General features: G+C 44.1%; 1 protein-coding gene across 1 annotated transcript in view; it reads right to left on the bottom strand.

Annotated features, from left to right (window-relative positions):
- Positions 1-27,581, bottom strand: part of RUNX2 (RUNX family transcription factor 2) — a gene marked incomplete at both ends in the record, with an annotated part of 220,112 nt that overhangs the window by 120,259 nt on the left and 72,272 nt on the right. The window contains 3 exons of the mRNA XM_080700355.1: positions 3,099-3,203; positions 10,021-10,177; positions 19,555-19,862. Coding sequence (XP_080556481.1) covers positions 3,099-3,203; positions 10,021-10,177; positions 19,555-19,862 — 570 coding nt within the window. The remainder of the gene's footprint in view (positions 1-3,098; positions 3,204-10,020; positions 10,178-19,554; positions 19,863-27,581) is intronic.

Raw genomic sequence — 27,581 nt, 5'->3', positions numbered from 1 at the left:
GCGACCTCCCCAGGCCTTTTTATTCTACTTTGAGACACGGTCTCACTAAGTTGCCCAGGCTGCCCATAAACGTGATCCTCCTGCCTCCGCTTTATTATTCTCACTTGAAAAGATTTGAGCAAACCAAATCATAGACAAATTAGGGAACACATCTGTCTCCGCACAGCTAAATAATAGTGAAGCTGAGATTTCAATCTAATAGTCTGATGTAAAGAGTCAATCGGCAAACCTAGAACTTATACTTGTTCAAATAACGAGCAACCAAAGCAACCTTTCCAATAGATACTGGGGTATTCACAAGATAGAGGGGAAAAATCCATCTATAAACAGGAATCAATAGGACAAAATTCTCAGCTCCTTCAAAATACTTCAGTAATGACCGAAATATACTACTTCTATGACAATAACTACTACTTAATACTTAAGAATTTAAAATTTAGGGAGAGAGAAGCTAAAACAATATTATCGATTGTCTTTTTTTTTTTCCCTCCCTCCAGGAAAGATTTTTAGTAAAGCCTTTCTCTGCTAACGGCTGGTAAAAATAAGCAGTTTTGAAATCTAGAGCAAGCATTGAAAAACTACAATTGGTGGGCCACAATTGGCCCTCCACCTGTTTTTGTAAATAAAGTTTTATTGAGATGTAGCCATGACCATTTGTTTACAGGCTGCTTTTGCACTAACAGGGCAGCATTGGCAGCTTGGGACAGGCTTGAGGGTGAGTGACAGATGACCAAGAACAAAGCCGGAGGAAGAGAATCCAGTACAGATTCCTAGTTGTAGGATTAAACTTTTCCTGATGCCAGAACCATCCTTTTGTCCAGGCAAGTCACCTCCTGATGCCAGGAGAATGGCATCACATTCTCATAGGTATTTTCGGTTTCAAGAAATGTTACTCAGGCTGAACTAAGACAGGAGGTCTGCCACTCACGGATCTGTCCCTACGGCATCCTCAGCACCGCGCAAAGCCTGAACTCAGGCCACACAAGAAGTATCAGGCCCCTCTGTCCCTAACCCTCATTGCTTGAGGGTATTACTGTGCCTTTACAGGGCATGAATCTATCAGCTAATAATAATAAACCTCTTTGAAATGAAGTCATGTTATCCACTCTTGAGTCAGAAATGGCTTCCCCAAGGATACCTTACCTCCTCACCTTCAGTCCTATCTTTCAGAAGAAAGTAGCACCAACTTTCTATTTCCTCTCCCAACCAGCTCCTGAATGTACATACATACACACATGCGCGCGTGCGCGCACGCACATACACACACACACACACACACACACACACACACACACGCGCGCATGTACAAGGCTTTTCAAAGTATTGAAGAAAGCAGCTGAGATCAGCAGGAAACATCTCTTGTGTGGCAGTTGGGCTAGGGGTCCTGCGGATTGAACCCAGGGGCATTCTACTGCCAACCTTCACCCCATTTTATTTTTTGTGTGTGTTTTGAAACAGGATCCGGCTCAGGCTGGTCTCAAACCTGCAATCCTTCTGCCTCAGCCTCCCAAGTACTGGAATTATGGGCATGTGCCACTGTGCCCAGCTAGCAGAAAATATCTTTATAAAAAAATAGTATTCATAGTGCTAAAAGGATTGTCCTGCTTTCTGCATAACTAAAGTGGTGACCCCTTCCTTTTGGGGACCTTAAGAGCTAGTTAGGCAAAAGGTCAGAGCATTTCTTGCATCACCAAGCATCATCCTGATTTCTGGTAGACAAAAAAAAGAATCCAGCAAAGACTCAAACCAGCTGACACAGCCCTATTCTACCCTACTGGTCTTCCCTGCCTAACCACTGGCCCTCAGGACTGGGGACGTGGGGTTCACAAGACTTGGGGTATACCAAGTCACCTAAGGGGCATTCCCAAACTGGACAGACAGGGCCAGCACTGACCCGACGTTAGGAATCTGGACGACGGCCACACGCTTGAGGAGAAAATAAAACCTCAAAGACTTGTCTCTGAGGCAGGAAACCTCTCTGATTAACCCGTAAGCAGTGAAGCTTCCTAACAAGACAGCGGCAAAAGGGACAGGGGCCACCGTGCAGATACTCCCACTGCTAAAAGATGTGTTACCTGGGGAGAGGTGAAACCCTACCAGCCTTTCTCTCGTTTTAGGAGAAGAGTCTAACGCTGTCGCCGTCTAGGCAGTGGTACCATCACAGAACAAATACCTGCGCCAAAGGGACCTCCACCCATGACCCGGTGAAACTCTCTAAAGGTGACAGCTAGGAGCCTTGTAGCAGATCCCGAAAGCAGAGTTCCATAAGCTCTTTCCTTTGGCACAGGGTTATTAACGTCACATATATCAAATCATCTCCAAAGGTATTTAAGTACTGCTGAGGGAGTTTGCTCAAATCAGTTTGGGTGGTGAGGACAGGGGAATTAACCCAGTTTCTATTTAGATTTAGGAGGAAAATATCTATTGGCCCAAATAGATGATGTGTACTACCTTCAAATGACTGCCAGTTAAGCCTTCTGGATATCCAGACAGACAAATAAAGCAAGGTGGGTTTAAACCTGACTGGGCTCTATCTGTTAAAAGAAACTATAACAATTACTAGAACATGACCAAACACCAGTGTTGTAACAATCAAGCAAGTTATCATTTGCAAATAAATTCTTTGTAATTAAGCAGCCTGCTCTTTATAAAGGGAATTGAGTGGGCGAGTTAAAAAGCTAAAACACATTCTTAGGCCATGGGAAACACACGCACATGCTTTTTGACTTTTTCAGCTTATGATCTGCCTCCTCGCCCCCCCCCGCCCCCCGGTTCTGCGCTACCCTGTCCTCCGTGTAGAGAGGAGGAGCAGAGTCTCTGAGTTAACAGTTACAGTGATTGGACAATTATGCACTCCATTTACCAAAGTTATCCAGACCTTAGCAATTCTGTGGGAAGGGTAAAAACTGTAATTTTATTTTCCTACTAACCGTGATGTTCTACTAATTGCCCCTCACTAAAAATATGTGCAGATAACAAACCCTGCAAAGACGGTTTATGCCGACAGCATGTACGTGACCGTAACACTAGCTCCCCTAGAATGAAAAAGGGGCTCTGAGAGTTCTAGTAGCGTCTTCAATAGGAAGGCAAGTACTTACTTCTGGGTTCCCGGGGTCCATCGACTGTAACTTTAATAGCCCTGTGATAGGTGGCGACTTGGGGAGGGTTTGTGAAGACTGTTATGGTCAGGGTGAAACTCTTTCCTGCAGATGTAAGAGGGGAAAATATTGGATATTAAAAATAGCGAATATATTAGATATATTAAATATATATTAGATATATTTAATATATATTAAATATATATTAGATATATTTAATATATATTGATTGATTGATTGATTTAATATATATATATTAAATATATATTAGATATATTTAAAAAATACCAGAATCGAATATATTAATATTGAAATTATCGAATATTAAAAAGTGGTGGTGATCATATAACACGGACACAGAGGTGGCTCTGAAACCGAGTCAGGAGTCTTTCCTCTAAACCGGAAACCCCCTGACAGCCACCGGAGGACAATTCTCAACCCGTCCAGGGTTGAGCGCGGCATCTTTGCGGCGGTACTGCACGAGAAGGAGCGAGTCCACGGGAGCTCCTCCGCAGCGGCAGTTGTAGTGAAGACAAAACCCTCTTCCCTCCAGCAAGTTCTCTCCCTTCCAGACTTCTCCAACATCAGGAACATGTCCAAGCACAGACCATTTTAGAAGTCTTTATTTAGGATTAGGTCGTGACCCCGTGAGAGAACAATAGTAAATCGCTGTTGATGATGTTATTTACTTCACATGGCTTTAACATTTCATTCGCTTAAATGAACTGCAATAAGAAGATGAAAGAGGGAGGTTCTTATGGAAATCATTTTAACAGGAGCCAGTGTCTCCTGTCCTGGCCTTAATGCGCCTGTGGTATAATGATTTCATCATTACTGGAACAAAGTTCTTCTCCTCCCCGCCCTCCTCCTCCCCTTCCCCTTCTATGTATCTTCTCTGCTGTGACTGGTGATGTGTGCATGTATGTCTACAAAAGTTTTCTTTGTATCCCACTATGATGTATGAATACAGTGCACCAATAAAAAATTAAAAAAAAAGAAAGTCTTAAAGTGACTCCCTGACGGTGACTTATTTTTTTGTCAAATACACACGACACTTCTCAACATAAACATGATTTTTTTTTTTTTTTTTTTTTTACTTGTAGCAGATGGGTCTCAGCGAAAGAGTCTATTTTGGTGCTTTAAGTGAATGGGCTCCAAACGGTGGATGGGCTGGGGTGGGGGTTGGTTGGTAGCAGACTTGGAAGTCGGCTTTCCCCCAGAAGATACCAGACTCTGTTATACAGACTCACTGACAGTTGTAATCAGTTAGATTTGCAACGGTTAGTCATGTCAGATAGTCAAAACTGCAAACTGTTCAAAGACAGGAAAAGGTAGGCGTGAAAGAGTGAGTCAATAAAACAGTCTGGGGCCGGGGCGGGCGCTCATTTAGCCGGCTCCTGAAACAGATAAAAAAAAAAAAAAAAACCTCCTTTTGTTTTGCTTTGTTTCTTTGGTCAGACTTGCCTTCCTTCTACTGAAAGCTGAAGGTATTAAATCAAAACACAAATCTTAGACAATATGCAGCAATGCACAGTTTAATGCAGCCTTTTCAAAGCTTAATACGGAACAGGCTGTGTATGGGGCTTAATGTAGAACAGGTCTTTGGCTGTCAAGTCTAGTGAATGGGTTTCCTTTTCAACCCAGACCATGTAAGTTCCTAAAATCTGTTTAAGACACACATCATTTGTTACTGAGTATATACAGCCTTAAGTCTTCTTGGCTAGTCTTTTCCACCGCCACGGGGTAGAGAAGACGGGAACGGGGGAGGGGTAGAATGGGGAGAGATGAATATTGCTGAGAACCCCATGAAACTCCTTGCACCTTGTCTATGCTCTCTCATTTAATCCTCGCCAGTTAGATATTGCCCCCATTTCACAAATGAGGAAGCAGAGGCCCAAAGAGGTTGAACAATTTACCCAAATTCACACAATTAATAAATGGAAAAAGTCAGGACCTAAACCCGCCTTTCTAAGCCAGGCGTGATGGTGCAGGCTTGTAATGCCAGTACTTGAGAGGCTGAGACAGGAGGATCTTAAATTTGGGGCCAGCCTCAGCTACTTAGTGAGGCCCTCTGCAACTCAGGGGGACCTGTTTCAAAATAAAGAATAAAAAAATAGAGCTGGGTGTGAAGCTCAGAGGTAGAATGGCCCTCTGAGCTACAATCCCCAGTACCACAAAAAAAGAAAAATAAAATAAACCTGCCTTTCTGACCTTATGAGTAATGCTTTTTTTAAATAGTAAACATAAATGGACTACTGTAATATCTTAGCTATACTGACAAAAACATCTGTTTTTAAAGTGTCAGTGTCATTAACTGTATACTGGATATTACATGGATTTAGGTCATTTAATTAATTAGGGGACAGAGGATTTATTATAAATATTAGGACTAACCAGAAAAATAAGAAAGCCAGGCATCTCAACAAGTCACAGAAAACTGAAAGTCTATGAAAATGGAGATGAGAAGCTTGAATAGGAAGATCTCAAAACGGTAGAAAGACGAGGAAGAATGAGCGGGTCAGATCCCTGGGTTGAAAGTCAGTGCTTTTGTTTTCCTTTTTGTGTTTGGTTTTGGTGTTCGGTTTCGGTACTAGGGATGGAATCCAGGAGCATCCTGCCTCTAGCTCCAGCTCTCGCCCTTTTTATTTTGAAACAGGGTCATGCAAGTTGCTTGACATCTCCCTAAGAAGCTGAGGCTGTCCTCGCCCCTGCGATCTTCCTGTCTCAGCCTCCCAAGTACTGGGTTTACAGGTATGTGCCACCACACCCGACTCCATTAACAAAATAAAATGCCATTATTGCAGATCAGATCCATGTCCCACTGAACCCAGGACAGCATTTCTTTTTTGGGGGGAGGGGGGCTACTAGGGATTGAGTCCAGTAGCATCTTACCTCCAAGCTACACCCCCAGCCCTGGTTTTTATTCTTTATTTTGAAACAGGGTCTCACTAAGTTGTAAATGGCCTTGCTAAGTAGCTGAGGCTGGCCAAGAACCCGGATCCTCCTGTCTCAGCCTCCCAAGTACTGGAATTACAAACGTACCCACCACGCCTGGCCCCGCGACTGCATTTTAACGGTAGCTTCAGTGGCCGTGGTTGGAAGACAGATGTCATTCATGATAGATGTATAATATTTCTCAATTATCCTTCGTGTAAGCTGCTAGTAACACTGTCCATAGGTTTATCTAAACTGGTTTGGGGGATATTTTTACTTTAGACCTTTAAAACTTACTTACAACATAAAAGTCAAGCATGCTTCTCCCCAAATCAAGGAAACACTTCACAGAGGAACATAAGCCAATTATGAAATTCACCCTTCCGGGAGAAAACATCTAAATGTTCAGAGCAGAGCCGTTTTCCATCAAAAATTCCCGCCCCCAAAAGAGGTGAGAAAGGGGTGAGTCGGGGTAAGAAAGTATTTTAGCAACTATAATCAACCAAAAGCAAATTCTGAGCATCGAGCTGCACTTTGGCCGCTCAAACCACAGCCTAGAAGGTCCTTTCCACTTCAGATCGCCCCTTCAGAAGAAAAGTAAGTGTAATTTTGAAGAGACTTTCAAAAACTATGGCCAAGTTTGTCATGGGTTCATCTTATAACAAAGCACACCCTGAGTCAAACATTTATGTGGGCATTATGATTTCTTTAAATTAAAAAAAAAGTTTTTCCAAATCTCATTTCTAATCACTTTCTAAAAGTGATTAAAATGCAGGCTTTTCTTGGAGAAATTAGTTGCACCAACCATGGCTTCAACTAGGGACCAAGTCCAACCTGGCCTGAGGGTCTTGTGGGGTGAGACTCTGAGTGGGATTGTATCCTAAAATGGCAAAATACTGTCAGTGCTTCAAAAGTGATTCTAAAATAAAATTACAATTCAAAGTATGTTCTAATTTAATACAAGTTTCATGGATACTCTACTTTTCTTTCAGCCATTTTTTTTTGGTTTTGGTTTTGGTTTTTTTGGTGGTACTGGGGGTGGAACCCAGCCAGAGGCTTTCTACCTCCAGGCTATACTCCCAAAACTATTTTTTTTAATATTTTTTTATTTGGAAACAGGGTCTCACTAAGTTGCTGAGAGCCTCACTAAGTAGCTGAGGCTGGCTTCGAACCTGTGCGATCCTCCTGTCTCAGCCTCCCAAGCACAGGGATTACAAGCCTGCGCCACCACGCCCGGCTCTTTCAGCCATTTTTAAAAGCTGTCATAAGATGACCCATGAAGCTAAAGTACTGAAATGACTCTCTTATAATAAATCTCAAAATGTGCGTCCATTTTTGAGAGTTCACTATTCTACGTGTGAAAAGAAAAAGAGGCCTCTTTTCTCAAATTGGTGGGGGTTTTTTTTGTTCTAACACTAAGTGGTTTTTAATTGTGTTAACTAAATTTGACAAAATTTGTAAAGCGGGGAAGAAAGTAGAATGGGAATCAAATGCTGACGAGACGCGCACCTAAGTGAACCGGGGAAGGGCAAAAGCCAGAGGAAGTGGGAGGTCTGTTATAAACGCAGGTCAGGTGCAGAGCAGGTTAAGGGTTTCCTGCCACTGGAAATCCGACCCAATTTTTCTGTCAGAGTGCTACTCTTATCAGTGTCTCTGGGCTTTCTGTTCTCCAGTTCAGCTTGATATTACTGTTTCCTTTCATATAATGATAATGCTGTGATATAAAATCTATTATCGGTGATAAGTCAATTTCTCTCTCTCTCTCTCTCTCTCTCTCTCTCTCTCTCCACCCACTCCCCTCAACCCCCATCTAAATCTTGAAGACAAGTCTGGACCAATTTCTCCATCCTGCCTCTGGCAGCAGACTGGAGCATTTCAGATCCTCCACCAAGTCCCGGCTGCTTCAAAGGAAAAATCCTACTTTCTTCAGTTAAGATCATAAGAAATATAGGGGGAGGGGGTCAACTCTGTTTGGACATAATTACACTCCATCAAAAGAAGCTCCCTTCATCTTCCATGCGTGAAAAGTCTGCAAGCAGTTAAGTCTGTCTTTTTTTTTTAAATATAAAAATTGCTATTTGGGAAACCAGCCAAAACTCAGAAAGCCAATATAGTAAAACAGTGCACACCCCTTGTTTCTCTTTGAAGTTCCTTAAATAAATATGTTGAGGGTTTACAAAGTACACTATCACTTTGCCATAGTTTCTACTCAAATTGATCAGAAAAAAAGTTAATGCAGCATCCATAGAATACAAAAGGCCAAGGAAAATGCCAGCTTGGCTCTGTAAACTAAAATTAAGTGTAACACCCAATCCTTTAAATACTAAAATAATTAAAAATAAAGAAATAGGACATAAAAAGAAAGATGCAATATGGAGTCTACAGGTAAATCACTGTCGTTACATTTTTTTTTTATTCTTACTAAGGAAAAAGAAAAAGTAATTGGACCATGAAGCTGCATCTATAACTGGAAGAAAAATAAATCATCTCACACACACACACACACACACACACACAACCACTCCAAACCTAATTGCTCAGTAGTGATATAGGATGTGTCCTCTTTTTCTTTTAATGAATAAACTATACCTGATGCGAAGATAAACTATTTAGTTTGGGTTCTACCAGAGTCTCCGAGCCTCACTGTATTTCAAACAACCTTTCAGTGACGGTATCTCATTAGCATGCATCATTTTTTTTCCCTTAAGTTAAAAAGTACAACTTCTTGGCTCTGTTCCTAGAAAGTAAACTAAAACTACTCATCGGAAACAGCCTTGCCTGAATTTCCCTTATCAAGTTTTTACAATGGCAATAATTTGACATCTGATCCCAACTAGAGAGCAATTATTAAGCGTGGTTTAAAAATTGGTACTTCTAATTTCTTAATTCAAACCTGGGTTGCAGTGAATCCAGAGGCTTTATAATTTCATTTCACCTCAGTCTTGACATGGTCTATTTTTAATCTCCTTATTGAGATACTTGAAACAAATTTAAGATGCAATAAATAAATAAATGAACATAATACTTCATGATGGCTAGTAAAAATCTCTCTGTAGAATAAGTAAATAAAAACCAAAATATTGGTCTCCTCAGAGACTTTAAAAAAAAAAAAACATTAACCCCATTTATGAAACAGCTGTGAAAACCTTAAAAGGGATTATTTCCTGTTTTATGATCCTTTTAAGGATTCCTAATATATGAATATAATTTCAGATGGTTGAAGTCCTTAAACAGTATAGAACTATTAGTCCTGATCATTCATTTTTAGGCAAATTTACATCATCATTTTAACATAAGAAATACATTATTCACTTATTCAAGTGAAAAGCCCTCTGTTGTTGTTTTTTTAAAAAAAGGATTTTTTATTGCAGTCCTGGGAATTGAACCCAGGGGCACTGTACCTCCAAACTACGCCCCAGCCCTATTTTTTAATTCTTTATTTTGAAACAGGGTCTCACTAAGTTGCAGAGGGCCTCACTGAAACATGATTTTTAATATTCTCTTATTATAAGGATAAATTAAGTCATGTAGCGCTAACATGTTAGTGAAGGGCAGTAGGCGAGCTGCCCTGGCTGTGACTTAGAACAGAACCGGTCACTCTCAGGAAACTGATTCAAGGCAGCCCCTTTCCTTTCCGCTTTGGAAGTCAGTTTTCTCAGTCATGTGACTTCTCATAATTCAGAACGTAATCCTCCAAACTGTGCTTTTCTCTCTTTATACACCCACACCAGTGAAATTAGGAGGTTGTTCTTCAGACAAACACTGCTTGAGTTTTCAGTATCATAAAACAAACTCAAAAGGCCTGAGTTACTCAGGAAACCACTCCACTACGTCTGGATGTATTTAAGTAAAATCTTCAGTAAGTCTGTTGGGTGGAAGAAGGTGCTGATTTGTATACAGACTGGATTTGTATATGGACTAGTCTGCACGTCACCAGACGGTCGTCATGTGCTCGTACCATTATCAGTATTAAAAACCCAGGGCCTACCTCGTCCACTCCGGCCCACAAATCTCAGATCGTTGAACCTTGCGACTTGGTTTTTCATAACAGCGGATGCATTCCGGAGCTCAGCAGAATAATTTTCATCGTTGCCCGCCATGACAGTAACCACGGTCCCATCTGGTACCTCTCCAAGGGCTACCACCTACATAAAACAGGAAACACAGCAACGATAATGACACATCGTAAATACATAAACTCTCCTTGTAAATGATATATGTCTTATCAGGACTGGGTGCCCCGGTCCAGAAATGGCAGGCAGGGCCGAAGCACCTGTCTATGGGTTATGAGGCCACTTCAAACAGACCAATGTCTCGGGGTCCACCCATTTCAAAGGCGGACAAAAATTTCCTCCATTTGCTGCTGGATTCCTTACAGAATAGATGTACGCTTTTATTAAATCCCCATGTTGGGCTGTCCACAGGAATTAGGCCTCAGAAGGAAGTCCGATGCTCCATCCACAGATTGCATCGAACACATTACGACATCTCCTGTCTGCAGCCTGGAGAACCCTGAGGTGTGGTCTCATCCAGATCCCAGCTAAAAAATAAAGTCTCATCAACACTATGGCAGGAGACATTCAGGGGAAACCGTGGAGTCCCTGGCTCCATGGAGCCTTTCCGTGCTTTCAGCTTTTAACGACACCACGGATATTTGCTGCATACCCACTTGGCAGAGGGACCCAGTGGTCCCAAAGCGGTTCAGAGGCATCAGCTGCAGAATAAAGATAGATAGGAAGCTGGTGGCACACACTTGTAAGCCCAGTACTTGGAAGGCTGAGACAGGAGGATTGCAGGTTCAAGACCAACCTCAGCAACTTAGTGAGAACCTGTTACAAACTAAAAATAAATAAAATAAAACTAAAGGTGCAGCTCAGAGGTAGAATGCCCCTAGGTTCAATCCTCAGCATCCACCCCCCAATATACACACGCAAAGATATATACCACGCTGAAAATGACCACTAGAAAATTAATCACACAGACCCAAAAAAAGTACGCCCTTACCACCCATACTTCTGGTGGGTCTCATTCCTCCTGCCATTTTGGGTTGACACATTTATTTGCCTTCTTAATCTTCAACCGTTAATCTGTAGCATATTAACTCAATTAAGTAAAGATCCAGAATAATCAGTCTTGGAGACTAGCAAACCTCTTCTCTGCTCCATAGCTAGAGAACACAATTTACCCTGGGTCAGCTAACTCGCCAATGTGGCCCTGTAATTAACACAGAGTTTGGTAATAGAATCCTGGCAGAACAAGCCCTTCACTGTCATATATAGAACATACTATTTATTCTTTTTTTTTTTTTTTTTTTTTTTTTTTTTGCGGTACTGGGGATGGAACCCAGGGGCATTCTAACTCCGAGCTCCACCCCCAGCCCTATTTTTTATTCTTTATTTTGAAACAGAGTCTCAGTAAGTTGCAAGGGCCTCACTAAGTAGCTGAGGCTGGCCACAAACCCAGATCCTCCTGTCTCAGCCTCCCAGGTACTGGGATTACAGGAATGTGCCACCACGCCCAGCTAGAACATACTATTCTTAATACACGAGCAAGGTCCTGCCCCTCCAGGACAATGCTCTCTCAACCAACTCCCAAGACTCTGTTCAGAGGATTCTTCCCGTCTCTTCTTCACAGCATCCGATGCCCTGTGGTAACTAGGCAACAGCTAAAATTCAGGTCGCCCGTTACTGTCTGGCTCTGACAGACAGGTGTCAATCAAACACCCCCACTTTCTACTTGTAGGCTACTCTCTCCTTGGTCAAGATTTTCACCATACACGCCCAAGCATTTAAGTGTATGTGCTCCAAAGATGATTTCTTATCATAAAACCGACACTAAGCCTATTATTTTAGGGCTGAATTCTCTCACCTCTGCGGTACCCTTCCCTCCAGCCAGGAAAAGGACCAAACAAAACCTTGTCACGATTTCAGTCGCCCTTGGGTGACTTCTCTCTTAGGTTATTGGTCAGTTCCCTTCCTTCCACTTGGCTCCCCATTCTCCGGTTCAAGATGGGAAAGCTTTCTTTAAACTCTGGGATCCGCTTTCCGAGCATTCACTGGACTCTGGTGACCCTCTTTTCTTGCTCTTTGGCTTGTTGTTTGGCTAAGTTTTGCTTTTCCTTTTGTGGTCCTAGAGATTGAACCCAGGGCATTCTACCTCCCAGCTACACCCCCGGCCCTATTTTCTACTTTTTATCTTGAAACAGAGTCTCGTTAAATGACTGAGGCCCTCACCAAGTTGCTGAGGCTGGCCTCGAACCTGCAATCCTCCTATCCCTGAGGGTAGAGACTACAGGCCTGCACCGTCACTCCCCGCCTGATCCTCTTTGAAACATATATGTGATATGATCTATACATATGATCTATTTATTCCTTTTGACATAGGAGCCCAAGATGGAGGGACGCACTCCTAGCACTCCAGATTATATTTGTACTTGCTTCGCCCTATATTTTCCCTCCCAAAACAGCACTCATCGTGTAGTGCTTAATAAGTATTTTTAAATAAATAAATGAAAGTGTTCCATAAAGAAAAAGGCCACTTTCCAGGACCAGAGATCTGTGGGGCTAACAGCTGGGATGTTGAGCCAGCATCCCTCCCCAACAGTGCCCTGGCTTCGGACTCATTTCCTGACAACTTCTTCTGTCCCAGTGGTGGAAGCGTCCCAGGGACACACTGAACCTGGAGTAGAGGGTTTGGTCCTCAACCTGAGAAGCCTCCCGGCTCAAGAGCCAGTCCCTCCAGGACAGTGCCCGCTCCCTGCGGCAGTACTTGACCTCCAGGACTCCTGAATACAGTTCATGCCGTTTTCAAAATCACAATGTCACAAAATGCGCACTTTTGAAAATAACCGAAATGAGCCACGTTTGCCAGTATTCGCCTGACTGTCAGACATTTTGTTCGCTCGGCATACTGTGTTTTTAACACACCTGCTGTATGGTTTTCTGTGTCAAAGTAAATATTAATAAGAGCAGGAGAAAAGGTGTACTGTTTAGAAGGGAATGCAAACGCTCAGAAACAAGAAAATTCCCTTTCTTCCTGCTTCTGCCACATATCTACCGTTTCTCCACCCAAGAACCTCCATCTCCAGAAACCATAATTTTCCAATATAAATTGGAAATATTTTTTTTTACTTGTTTTTGTGGTACTGGGGATTAAACCCATGGGGCATTCTATCTCTGAGCTATACCCCTAGTCTTTTTTATATTATTATTTGGAAATAGAATCTCACTAAGTTGCTGAGGCTGGCTTTGAACCCGCGATCCTCCTGTCTCAGCCTCCCAAGTACTGGGATTACAAGCATGTGCCACCGTGCCCTGCATAAATTGGAATAATTTTTTTTAAATCTGCAAAATGTAGAGCATACCACCTAAGCATAGAGTATAATCGCAATGATCTGCTTTTTGTAAGACGAGCAGTATGACATAGTGTTTTCTTCCAAATCAGCTGTCTGGTAAACATGGGCTTTTACTTTATAAGCATCCTTAAGGGTTCAATTGAATATGTAATTCTTTGCTTTATGTCCTGAGATGGTCTTTGGTGGTAAGGAGAAATCAACGATGAATGCTAATGGGTTTCACTCGAGTTGGGCTAGATTTCAGAAAATAATAAAGAAATCTGCCTCAATATAAGGGTTTTCAAGAACTGTGAGACATTATTATTATATTGCATATTTTTAACATAATGGATTTTTTAGCTAGAAGAAAAGGGAAATTGATTCAATATGGGAAAAAAGAAAGAAAAGATCCCTAAGAGTGAAATATATAAATCCATTTTACTTTGCTTAAGCAGCTTAATAATGGCCTAGTAAATATGGGTAGGTTTTTATATATAACACTTAACAAAAAAATAGATAATCACAAGTTGTGTGTGTTTTCTGTAAAGCTCAGAACTTGACTTGGGAAAAAAATGCTAACATAATACGATGACAACCTTTCTTGTTTTGTCTGAACTCTAGTTTAATGGCTAAATATATTGTTTTACTGCTATTCACTCTACCAAATTGGATTGCCTGATGTTTTTCTGAGAGGGGAAAAATTGTGTGTGTGTTGGTATGGAGAAGAGTACCGACTGTGATTTTATGTCAACCAGAAGCGTAATTATATGTTTAATTGTTATTTTATATTTCTAAGTAGATATTTGAAGCTAAAAAAAATTCTCTTGAAGATTCTCAATTGTGTTTATCTGAAAGAAAAACCAAAAGAATCAAAAAATGTTTGCATATTTCATCTCTACCATACCCATGCAATGGAAAAATAGTTTAAAGGGTGAATAACAGTCAAATATGGCTATTTACCAGGTGTGGTGGTGCATGCCTAATAATTCCAGCACTTGGGAGGCTGAGACAGGAGGCTCTCAGGTTTGAGGTCAGCGTTAGCAATTTAGCAAGGCCCTCAGAAACTTAATGAGAGCCTGTTTCAAACTAAGAAAATAAAATAGGGAGTGTATGTTAGAGGTAGAATGCCCGTGGGTTCGATCCCCAACACACACACACACACACACACACACACACACACACACACACGCATGCTCTTTAAGTCGTTAGGGGTAAGCACAAGTTTAAATTGTTCTCTACGCTACCCAATACGAAAGCATTTCTCTGCAAAGAATAATATGTGACCACCTTAACAGCAACTTAACAGCAATTTCATCTCTCCACGTTCTTAAAATATAAAATCTAAAAATTCAAGAAACTGTACAGAAAGGAAATTTCTACTCTCACATTTCAGAACTGAGAAATTCCTTTGCAAAAACAAAAGAAAACACCTCCCTGTAGCCAGCATTAAAATGACAGGTTAGACAACTTGGATGGTAAAGTCGGGTTTTCTTTCGACTTGATACCCAACTTGAAATAAAATAAAATAAAATTAACTCTAGAAACGCTATCGAAACTTCATCTGAGACTCTTTATGACTCAAACTGTGACATTCTGAAAGAAGATTCATGGAGCTTCAACTCAGACCCTGCAAGCTGCCTCTTGGTGTGTTGTTGAGATCGCTCTGTGGAATTGAGGTTGCCCGTGACACTTCTATGGACAGAAGTGTAGTCTTGGCTAATCAACTACTCGGGACCAACTTCAGTTGGTACATCACCCCTGCCAAATAACTGAAATAGAATTATTTTTCGTGATAGAATTGTATCAAATCTTTCTTTATAATAAAAAGCAAGGATGACCAGCGATGGCGGGGGGTGGGGGGGGCAAAAATTTTCAGTTAGACTGTCAAAGAGTTTCCAAAAATACTACACTTAACTTTTAGAACCGAACCTAGGATTTCGGCAAAGCTGATTGAACTGATTGAATTCTGAAGGGAAAAAAAAAATATGATATGTCACTTGAAGAAACTTTAAATATATGCCAAAGAATGATTTTTTATGTAAACTCTTTCAGTTTAAGCCAGCAATTTATGTGCCATGTATCAAGATGGGTCAGATCACCTAGCAGTGAATGAGCTGGAATTCTGGAATTCAATTTGATATGCGACTTGAAATTAAAAAGAGATTTAACTCGAGAAATGATATTGAAGGGGATAAAATAATGAAAGGCATTTACATATATTTTCTCAAATAGAAGTTTTGTAAAACTTTTTAAAATATTTTCCATCGAAGAAGAGTTGTTCCGATTAACTTACCAATAGCTTTTATATATTCAACCCTAAAATACTTAACTCGAAGCCCCATTGCATTTAAAGGCATAATAAAAATGCGTCCATCTTTGTACAACCTGAAATCTGACTTACATAATTTTGAATAACAATGTATATTAGGCTTAATAAGAATTTGACAGTTTTAATAACCTACTTCCTCTTATTTAGGTATAATTAGATTTAAACATAAAATCTAGCCATTAAATACTTAGAAAAAATATCTCACTAGTGTCAAGTATTTATAAAGAAAAAAATCTCACGAGTGTCAAGTATTTATAAACTGCCTACTCGGTTTCATGTGTGTATGTGTGGGGGGGTGCTGGGGATTGAACCCAAGGGCATTTTACCTTTGAACTACACCCCCGAGCCCAATTTTTTCTTCTTTATTTTCTTTATTTTGGAACAGGGTCTCACTAAGTTGCGGAGGGCCTCACTAAGTAGCTGAGGCTGGCCGGGAACCCACGATCCTCCAGTCTCAGCCTCCCGAATGCTGGGATTACAAGCGTGGGTCACCACGCCCGGCTGCCCACTTGCTTTCTAAGAGGAAAAAAGGGCCAATGAGGTCGAGATATTATTTTCAAATAGAAATTGCTCTGTCATTTTGAATGTCTATCTTCCTAAGTACTGAAAAGTGTTATTAAAGATGCAAAATTAACTACACGTACTAGATCATATATCTAAAAATATGTCTTCTTTCTTTAACACTGCCAGCAAAACATATGATACTGGTGAATATATATATATATATATATTCCAGTGTTCTCTAACCTAAAACAGTGCTAGAGACTTGCACTGCTTTTAGTTTTAAAATATACATCTGGATTTCAAGTTTCTGCATACTGTTTCAGCTTGCAGCTATTTCAAGCAACTTAGTTATGAACCCTGAAACACCAGTCTTCCCTGTGGAAATGTTGACAGACCCCCTAACTAAAAGGATGCTACTGGATATAGGCTGGGCATCTTCTTTCCATCATTTCTACCTGGCCGTCAACTAATGAGCTGAATTTGCAAACGGCTTCTTTGTCCTAGAATTATCTGGGACAGAAAGGGCCTCGGACCCTCTTGCAGTGGCGTCCCTTAACTATTTTAAGCTTCGAGTAAGCTACACCTGACAGAAATGTTAAAAATATTTATTTCCATTTCCTTGACACCTGGGGGACCCGAACATTTCCAAACTGCAGCGCTTTGTTAAAAATACAACGCGAATAAACAACTTTATATAAAGCATACTAGTTCTTTTCATAATTTTACGTGGTCAGTATAAACGAACTAAGTAAGTAGTTGCGTGGAGTCCCAAAACGAGATCCCGTAAACAAGACTAGTACATTCCTAACTGACTCATGAAATATATTATCAATATCATGTTGAAGTATTATTTCAAATTACTGTATCAAAAGAGTCTACTGAATTCATCTCTGGTTGTCTACGATGCGGAGCTCAGTGGCACGAACATAAAATATGAGCTCACTAAATATTGTATTGATTTGAACACCAGACGTGTGTGTGTGTGTGTGTGTGTGTGTGTGTGTGTGTGTGTGTGTGTTTAAAGTGTTTACCTCTCTGCTCTCTACCCAGCAACGCTGTAATTTATTTTGAACATAGTTCTGAATATGATAACCAATTTGCTGTTACCACTTTTAAAACAGACCCCATAGTATTTCTTCTCTGCATATGTGTTTGATTATGTTGCAGAGTATAGAACGTCTACTGCTCTCGGGCTTTTATTCCAAAAGCAACGCGTTTCTTAAATTCAAAATGAAAATGATTTTTAAAATGCTGTCAAGACCTGAACATCCACAGAAGATCCATACATTCTTTTAATCATAGACAGAATCTCTACCTACAGAGAATCTCGACTACCGCCCTCTTTTTGAATTCCGTTAAACACAGGTATGGGGATGAGGAAACAAGTTTTAGGGAAACCTAACTCATTATCTTAGCCAATGAATATAAATTAAAATATCCAGTTTCATATAAACTTGTCTGTGGTCTGCTTACTGGTTAAAAACAACAAAAATAAAAATGTAATCTGTGTAAGCAGTATGATGAATAGCAGAAAAACAATTTTATTTTCAAAATAGTCTTAAAAGGATGGTAGTGAGGAAACCTAGCTGATAACCAAAATATCCCAGACGAGCGCAAACAGCCTTCTATTTTTAGGCCCCAAACATCCTTTCTAGTCCGAATACTCATGCTCAGAATCAATTCAGCATCATAAGTGCAAGAGACCAGCTCAAAAGCCTTAGACTTTAAACCTGTTTAGCAGAAGCGTACACAGACATCCAACATAGAAAGAATATCTACCCTTAAAAAGGCAAGCGCCTAGCCTCATGTTCACCAATCCTCATCTGTGGCATCGTATGTATAGACAAAATATCCACTTTGTTTTTCTGCTCTCATTTGGGGGGGGGGGTCTCCTTTTTGGTCTTGGGAGGAGACGAAGGATCAGTGTGGTTACATTTCCACCCTCGCATAAGGCGAATGAGGAAATGCTGGGCCCTTAGAGGAGTATTGTAAAAGATCGTTCTCCTATGGAAATTTAATTTTCTGAAATTCACATACATTTTGCCCAGGGAGGACACACGTACAGGTTGGGCATTATAAAGGGAGAAATATGACGAGAGAGAGAGAGAGAGAGAGAGACAGACAGACAGACAGACAGACACCGTTCCTTGGGCCAACTGCAAAATGAAACTTGTCCCAGGATGCAACACCCCCTTTCCATAACAATTCATTCTGATTTTTGTTCTGTTAGAAGACCTAGCGAGATAGCAGGCTCTAATGACCTGGACTCCTTTCTTTCCACCCCACCCACACACGGAATCTAAACTGGTGCGTGGGGTGGGGGCGATCAACAACCAGGAACTGCCAGGGGCCCGTAGGAGTTTGGCACCAGCGTCCACACCGGAGGAACTGGCACAATTCCTACCGTTACCCCCACCGCCACCTTTTTTTAATTTTTTTTCTTTCCTTCCCCTAAGGCCTTGCTAAGGCTTCTCTCCACAGACCCTAGACCCCGGGGGACCCAGGCCCACCTATTCCAGTCCGGAGGCTACAAAGGGCCAGAGGCATCTTTCTGGGAGTGCACACCTCCTGGCAGGCCGGCCTCCCCCTCGGTGCCTGGCTTGCAGTGTGGACAGCCCGGGAGCCCTTTCTCCATCCACCCTGGAGCGCTCCTCCCTGGGAGCCCTGCGTGTCCCCCTGGCGAGGGCTGCCCTGGCCCGCCGGGACCCCAAGCCCTGCACCTCCAGCAGCCTCCGCGACCCCCGCTGCGCCCCCACCGCTACCTAACCGGCCGGGGTGCAGGAGGCCGCTCTGAAGCCGCAGGACTCGGGGACCCCCGGGCACCCAGCGCCAGCAGCAGGAAGGACTTTTCTGGCCTCCGCCTTTAAGAGTAATAATAAAGCAGGTCCGCCCGCAAACTTTCATCTTTTTTTGTGCAGTCCGGCAAACCCAAGCGGACCCTCGGCTGCCCCGCATCCCTCCCAGGCAGAGCCCGGCCCCGCCGCCTGCGCCCCTTCCTCCGGGGACCCGAGCCGGCGCGGGCGCCCCCGCCCCACCGCCAGGGACCCTCCCCGAGCCCCGGCCTCCGCGACCACCGGCCCCGAGCCCGGCAGGGGCCGCCGCCAGGGGGGGGGGGGGGCTCTGGCCAGTCAGGGAGGGGACGCGGCGCCCTGGGGGTGGGCTTCGGGTCCCCAGCGGGTCTGCGCGCTGCGGGGGACCCGGGGCTCCGCGCCCCCCCGGGGGTGGAGCGAGCGGGGCTGGGCGCACAGAGGGCGCCCACCCCGGGGTCCCGGGCTGCCCGCGGCTCTGCGGGGATGCCCGGCCGGGCGCAGGTGGGCGAGGGCGCGGCGGGCCGGGCGGGGGCCGCGGCCTCTCACCTTGAAGGCCACGGGCAGCGTCTTGTTGCAGCGCCAGTGCGAGGGCAGCACGGAGCACAGGAAGTTGGGGCTGTCGGTGCGGACCAGCTCGGCCGGGTGGTCGGCGATGATCTCCACCATGGTGCGGTTGTCGTGCGGGGGCCGCAGCCGGGGCCCCGCGGCCGGCGCCTCCTGCTGCGGGGGCTGCGGGGGCTGCGGGGGCTGCGGGGGCTGCGGCTGCTGCGTCGCCACCGCCGGGCTCACGTCGCTCATCTTGCCGGGCTGCAGGCTGCTGGAGGGGGGGCTGAAGCGCCGGCTGGTGCTCGGATCTACGGGAATACGCATCACAACAGCCGCGAGTTAGCGGAGTGGCCGGGGGAGGGGGCGGGTGGGAGTGCGGGGCGGCGAGGAGGAGGAAGCTGGGGGGGTGGAGGCGAGCCGGGGGGCAGGGGCCGGAGGCGCTGGGGCTCCGGAGGTGAGGGCGAGCTCGCCGGGCGGAGTCTGCGGGCGCCCCGGGGCGGGGGCCGCGGGCGGCGGCGGCGGGACGGGCGCGGGGCCGGCGTGTGCAGTTCTCGGCGCGGTCCGCGGGCGCCCCTCCCAGTTCCAGTCCCGCCGAGGGGCCGAGGGGCTCGGCGGTGCGGGCTGCCCGGCTCCTGCTGCTCCCGGCGGCTCGGCTGCTGCCTTCCCCTCCGCTCCGGCGCGCTCTCCTCGCGCCACCCCGGGCACCCACGCCTTCTCGGCGCCGGCCGACTCCGAGCCCCGCGCCCCAGTCCAGGTGCAGCCCGAGGTAAGTGCGGGCCGCGGGCCGGCGGGGACCCGCCCGCCGCCTCGGGCTCCCGACCCGGAGGGGCCTGCCGCCGGACGCCCCGAGCCTCCGGCCGGGCTGACCGTCGCTAATTTGTGTTTTCGGTGCAACTTCAGCAGAGGAGGAAGGAAAATTCTTGAGCGTCTGTGCTGACGGCTCCGCCGACTTCGCCCTCCCCCACCCCACCCCCACCTCTGCCCGCCGAGCGGCTGGGGCGGAGGGGGGCAGATTTTGCACAATTTAGGTGGTTTTTTTTTTTTTTTGGTCCTAGGTGACACTAAAATATGGAGAGTGAGGGGTGTTGGGCAATATAGATTTTTAGAAACTCAAATGGATGCCTGGACACTTCTGTTTTTCTTAGGTAGACGTTCTGATCATTCCTAGAGAACAAAGTTGTATTTCTTTTTTTTTTAAGAACTGGAGAACTGTCAGTTTGGTAATTAAGTTGAAAAAAAAAAAAAAAGACCCTTACTGGGATGGGGAGAGCAGTAGTTTGCTATGAATTTCAGTCTTTTACTAAGTCTTCCCGCGTCTCGGACTAAGTCTAGTCGTGTTTTAACTTTCTTCCTCGCAGCTCCCGGGGGATTGCGGGGGGGGGGAGAGAAAATTTAAAAAATAAAATATTTTTAATGCTTCAATGGCTATTTATGTATTTATTTCCCAATGTGGGTTAAAAAAAAAAAAGCGAGTTTGGAGCCCCCAAAAGATTGCGGTCGAGAAGATGAAGGTGCGCGGAGGGGGAAAAGCGGCCGTTTTTACCTAAAATGTGGGTTTTGGAGGCTGGGATTTCTAATGATTGTCTTTTTGTGGTTTATATAGACACGACTCTGGCTAAGGCGATCATTACGCTGATGAGAGTCTGAAGACGTGGGTGTCTCCAACCAGCCTCGAGTTCCAAGTCTTCAAAACAAAACAATGTGCGGCGCCCGCAGAGCCGGGCGCTGGCTGGAGGCGGCTGCACCCCGGCCGGGCTGTGTTAAACCTCCCAAAGCTGGAAAACGAGTTTGGGGGGGGAAAAAAAAAAAAGGAAAGAAAGAAAGAATCCTCACTTTAAGTTTCAACCGTTCCCCAAAAGGTCGCTGAAGCAGTAATGAATTTTATAAAATAAGTGAAAAATATTGGAATTCTCCCCCCCCCCTCCGCAGTATTCAGGAAGGAAGATGCTTAGGTCACCGGCTATCTCCTCCCATCTTGTTTTAAGCCCTTTAGCCATTAATTGCAGCTTTTTATTGCTCGTTGCAAAAGCCTCCCTTGGCCTGGGAAGCGGCGGGCCGCGCCCGGGGTCTTTTCGGACCGTGCGGGGCGCGGAGGGACCGCGGTCCGGAGAGCTTTTGCAGCCCCAGGTGGACCTGCGGCTGCCTGACCTGGGGACCTGCATCCCCCGCCAGAGAGAGGCCCTGGGGACCAAGGGGCGGGCGGGCACCGGGCAGGCCCTCTCCGGGGTAAGGATGGAGGGGCGGGCCGGTCTGGACTTGGCCTCCCGGGTCCATCTCTTAATACCCCACTGCCCCTGCATGGCAGCTCGCGGCCCGGCCGCCCGTCCCCAGCGCTGCAGGCGCGGAGAGGCGCTCCGCGGTCTCCGGAGCGCGAGCGACCTTTAATTATCTTTTTGGTCACAGGGGAGAGCTCTAACCCTGGGTACCGCGCGCCGGCGCCGGCCTGGGGAGGGAAACGGCGCCTCCAGCACCGTCCCGCCTGACGGCCACGCACGGTACAGTCGAGCATCCACAGGCTGGCGCCCACAGCTACCAGGACACACGCGCGGCTGCCTTCTGTCCGGCCCTCCTTCCATCCTGTCCTCCCTCCTCCCTCCTCTCTCCTCTCTCCTCTCTCCTCCTCCTCCTCCCTCCTGCTCCTCCTCCTCCTCCTCCTTCTTCTTCTTCTTCTTCTTCTTCTTCTTCTTCTTCTTCTTCTTCTTCTTCTTCTTCTTTCTCTCTCTCTCTCCCTCTCTCCTCTCTCCTCTCTCCTCTCCTCTCTCTCCCCTCCTCCTCCTCCTCCTCCTCCTCCTCCTCCTCCTCCTCCTTCTTCTTCTTCTTCTTCTTCTTCTTCTTCTTTCTCTCTCTCTCTCTCTCTCTCTCTCTCTCTCTCTCTCCCTCTCTCCTCTCTCCTCTCCTTGACCCACTCAGAAATGTCTGCCTTTTTTTTTTAATTTTTGATTATTTATTTATTTATTTGTGCGGTGCCGGGGATGGAACCCAGGGACACTGTACCTCCGAGCTACACCCCCAGCCCTAGTTTTTAGTCTTTTTTTTATTTTTTTTAATTTTTGAGACAGGGTCTCACTGAGTTACAAAGGGCCTTTCCAAATAGCTGAGGCTGTTCTGAACTGCCGTCCTCAGGTCTCCGCCTCCCGAATGCCCAGCTTATTTATTTATTTTTTTATTTATTTAATTTTTGCGGTACTGGGGCTGGAACCCAGACACAATCTTCTTCCGAGCTATACCCCCAGCCCTATTTTTTATTATTTATTTTGAAACAGGGTCTCACTGAGTTGAAAGGGGCCTCACTAAGTAGCTGAGGCTGGCCTCGAACCGCCATCCTCTAGTCTCAGCATCCCTGAAAGATGGCAGAGGAGGAGAGGCTACAGCGGATGGATGATTTCTGTCATCATTAAAAGACAAAAATCTCTTGGTAGGTGATAGGCGGCCTTCTTTGGGATGTTCCCTCCTCCCTTGGAAGGCCACAAAATTGGGAACTCTGGGAAATTTGAAAGCCTTGAAAAAGAGCCAATATTTCAAATATGGGCCCGCAGAGGGGCTTTTTTGGGGGGCAAGAAATTCTGGGGCCGTTTGTATGTTAAGAAATAATCTTGGGCACTTTTTCTCTCCCCATAACTCTTCTGTCCTTTGTTTCATTTGGTGGATAGTAAAATACACAGGCCTCGGTGGCTGGCGATTTTAAGGCCGATTTAATCAATGGTGAGATTGTTTATTTTAATTAATCATATCCGGTAATTCAGCTTCATAGCTTTCCTCGGCACCCTCCCCTCTGTTAAATATTTCAGTGGAACGAATATAAGCAGCTCTTGGAAGCCACCCGTCTTGGAACCCTTAAAATATCCTACAGTTATTTATAATGTGGAAGTGAAATTTTCCACTGAATACTGTCCCAGCGTTTCAGGTATCTGGCACAGCAGATTTTCAGCCTCCTTTCAAAAATATCCTGTCGCTGAACATTCACACTTTCAACTGGAACTGACCGGACCTGGAACCGATGATTTCTTAGCTCTAAGCATTATATTGAAAGAAGAAAACATTTTTTCACAGACTCTTGAACCCAAACTCTCCTAATAATAGCAGACACGTCAGGAAATCATGAGGTTTTACATGTGTGTATTTGTGCTGTATAGTTGACTTGGTCATATCCTTGAGTCTAGATTCTCTTCTGCATCAAAGAGAATGGCAGCCGAGTGTGGTGGCGCACACTTACCATCCCCAGCATTTGGGAGATTGAGATAGGAAGATTGCAGGTTCAGGGCCAGCCTCAGCTACTTAGTGAGGCCCTCTGCAACTCAGTGAGACCCTGTTTCAAAATAAAGAATAAAAAAAAATAGGGCTAGGGGTACTGTAGCTCAGAGGTAGAATGCCCCTGTGTCCCATCCCTAGTACCGCAAAAAAAAAAAAAAAAAGAACAAGTCACCATGAGATTTCTCTTTATAGATATTCATCTTTTCAGATGAAACCTGCAACCAGGCGTCACAGTTCATGCCTGAAATCTCAGTCCTGGGGAAGCCGAGACAGGAAGATTCCAGGACCGAGAGTAGCCCCCGCAACTTCTTCAAACTCTCAGCAAACTAGGGAGAGAGACCCTCTTTCGTAACAAAATTTTCCAAGGGCTGGGATTGCCAGGTGTGTTGGCACAGGCCAGTAATCCCAGTACTTGGGAGGTTGAGACAGGAGCCTCTCAAGTTTGAGGCCAACCTCAGCCACTTAGCAAGACGTTGTTTCAAAATAAAAAACTTAAAAGGACTGGAGTGCAGCTCACAGAGAGAATGTCTCTGGGTTCAATCCCCAGCATTACACACACACACACACAATTTTTTTCCAAAAACATGTCTACTCTGGAAGATACAAGCATAATTTCCCCTTCTCTGACCTCTTACGGTTTGATACTACTGTTCAGTAACACCACCTGGATATACTGGCTTTCAAGGCAAAGAAATTGTGATGAAGTCAGGTAACTTATTTATACAGTCAAAGAACTGAACTACTAAACTGGACACAGAACTCGGGTTTCCTTCGTTCTGGGTTTCTGATCTAACCTATGTAAATATATAATAGGTTATATTATATATTTTAATTTTATTGTGTATTATATATATGATAAAAATGGGAAACATGCTTGAAATGTTTTTCAATGGGTCAGCTAATAAAGCAGGTCTACCAATGGAAAATGATAAACATACTGATGCTGTATCACGTGGGAAAACTCTATAAACCAAATCATCTTCGGAGCGTTTGCTTTGGACCATGATGGAGCACTGGTTAGACCCTGAAGAAACAGCAGAACCACTGGACTGACAGTTATCATCCCACGGCCCCTGAGCTAAGTGTGGCCTAATGACTAATTTTGCACCATCCGCCAGTTAAGAATGGTCTTTGCATTTTAATATAGAAATTATATTTTAAATATAGAAATTATATTTAATTGAGAAATTAAAACAACAGTATTTCTGATATGTGAAAATGATACTAAATACAAATGTCAGTGTCTACAGACACAGTTTGTGGAATGCACCCATGGTCATCGTTTACAGCTGTCTTCTAGAACAGCAGGTTTGTGTAGCTGTGACAGGCACTGTATGGCCACGAGGACTAAAATACAATCTGGTCTTCCAGCAGTGAGCCCGCCCCTATCCTAATGTGAAATGGAGTCAGGTCTTAGGATAGAGTTAGGATCTTAGAAGGAGTCGCTGGTGAAGAGGCTACTGAGGTGGGATATGTGGTTAAGTCTTTTCTTCTTTTTATTTCCTTCCTTCTGTTTTTATTCTTATGGTACTGGAGATGGAACCCAGGAGTGTTCTACCTCTCAGCTAAACTCCCAGCCTTATTTGATTCTTAATTTTAAACAGGTCTCTCCCAGTAAGTTACTGAGGGCCTCATTAAGTTGCTGAGGCTAGCCTCAAACCTGCAAGTCCTCCTGTCTCAGCCTTCCAAGTAGTAGGATAACAGGTATATGCCATGATACCCTGTCCTGATTAGGTGTTTAAAAACAAACAAAAAAAAAGTGTCATTTACCCTTTTCTGCATAAATTGTTAATTATTTAGACAAATATTTTTCACTTAATAATATTGGCTATTGCCAGGCGTGGTGGTGCACGCTTGTAATCCCCGCGCTTGGGAGGCAGAGACAGGAGGATCGCGCAGGTTCGAAGCCAGCCGCGGCGCTGGCTTAGGAGACCCTGTTTCCAAATAAAAATGTAAAAATAGGTCTGGGAGTGTAGCCCGGAGGTAGAAGGGCTTCCAGGAACCCCAGTACCACCAAAATAAATAAATAAATATAATAATAATAATAATAATAATAATAATAATAATGGCGGCTATTCTCCAACAGGGAGAAGAGACTGAGTTAGTGCATTTTTGTGACCTCCTTAGGAACAAGTGTCTAACACAGCTCTGTATGTCAGACTCTTTCATTGTCTTAAAATCATAGTGGAAAAGCTCATATTGTCTAAACATGACAAAGATATTCGATAGCACCCTGGGTGGTAGCACACACCTATAATCTCAGTCCTTGGGAGGCTGAGATAGGATCGTCAGTTCAATACCAGCCTTAGAAGCTCAGTGAGGCTTTCAGCAATTTATCAAGATTCTATTTCAAAATTAAAAATTTAAAAGGTTGGGAGTATAGCTGGGAGGCAGAAAACCCCTCCATTCAAACTTCAATACTAAATATATATATGAATATATATATATATGAATATATATGTATATGTGTGTGTCTTTTTTTTACAGGTCTGGGCATGGAACCCAGGAGCATACACCCCCTGCCCTAATTTTTTTTCTTTCTTTCTTTCTTTCTTTCTTTCTTTCTTTCTTTCCTCTTTTCTTTCTTTCTTTCTTTCTTTCTTTCTTTCCTTCTTTCTTTCTTTTTTTCTTTGTAGTACTAGGGGTGGGACCCAGGGGCTTTCTACCTCCGGGCTATACTTCCAGACCTATATTATACTTTATTTGGAAACAGAGTCTCACTAAGTTGCTGAGAGCCTCACTAAGTAGCTGAGGCTGGCTTCGAACCTGCGCGATGCTCCTGTCTCTGCCTCCCAAGCACGGGGATTACAAGCGTGTTCCACCACGCCCGGCTTTATTCTTTATTTTTAAAACAGGGCCTCACTGAGTAGCTGAGGCTGTCCATGAACCGCCATCCTCCTTTCTCAGCCTCCAGAATGCTGGGGTTACAAGCGTGTGCCACCACACCCAGCGTGTGTCTTTAATAGGTTTATTATATATGTTTTACACTCGATTATACAAGAAACACAAATGAGCTTACCAAGAATTTTCTGGCACACAATAGGGTCATAAGTCCTCTCCATACTTTTAAGACAGTTAGCTTAGTAACTTAAGCGATCCAAGGCTTTCTGACATTTTTCCATTTTAATTTTCTATATAGTTAAATACTGTCTGATTTGTTTTAAGCTCAGTAAATTTTCCCCATTGTCAATGGACCTATAATAATCTGTATGGCTGTAACAAGAGATGAAATGTTTATAGTATAAGACTTAGCATCATAAATCTTCCCTTGTTCTGGTTAACATTCCCATGGGCCATTTTCAGGCACTTATGAGAGGGTCTGATGTTGTCATAAAAGGGCTGATGTTTGTTGTATGACATTTACGGAGCATCTATATAATTGCCGTTCTGGAGCGGTACTAACTAAAGACGTCTATAGTCTGTTTGACTAAAAGATCAGCTTACTACATGGTATCCTAGTTATCCAAAGAAATCATTCTAATTTCTAAAAGAAACTATTTCACTACCCAGAAGTCAAAGAAATAGGACTAATTCTCCCAAATCGGTACTCTGGTGTTTTAGTGTTGACAGTTGGCCTCTGGTGGTAGCAGTGATCTTTGAACAGCAGTGGTTTATGTTATAAAAGTTTATAGCGGCCTCTATGTGTCAGAACACCCCAAAATCAAAGGATTCCTGTTAGCGATTTAATCATTCTTTATCAAATTTCTCTCATCTTACTTTAAGTGTACCAAAGATGGTCTATTCGTGTCTAATCCCATTGCCCACGGTTCTAAAGT

This window comes from Muscardinus avellanarius (assembly GCF_963383645.1).
Source record: "Muscardinus avellanarius genome assembly, chromosome: 8".
NCBI classification, from domain to species: Eukaryota; Metazoa; Chordata; class Mammalia; order Rodentia; family Gliridae; genus Muscardinus; species Muscardinus avellanarius.
The sequence above is the reverse complement of the archived record's forward strand: the minus strand, read 5'-3'. Positions and strand labels throughout refer to the sequence as shown.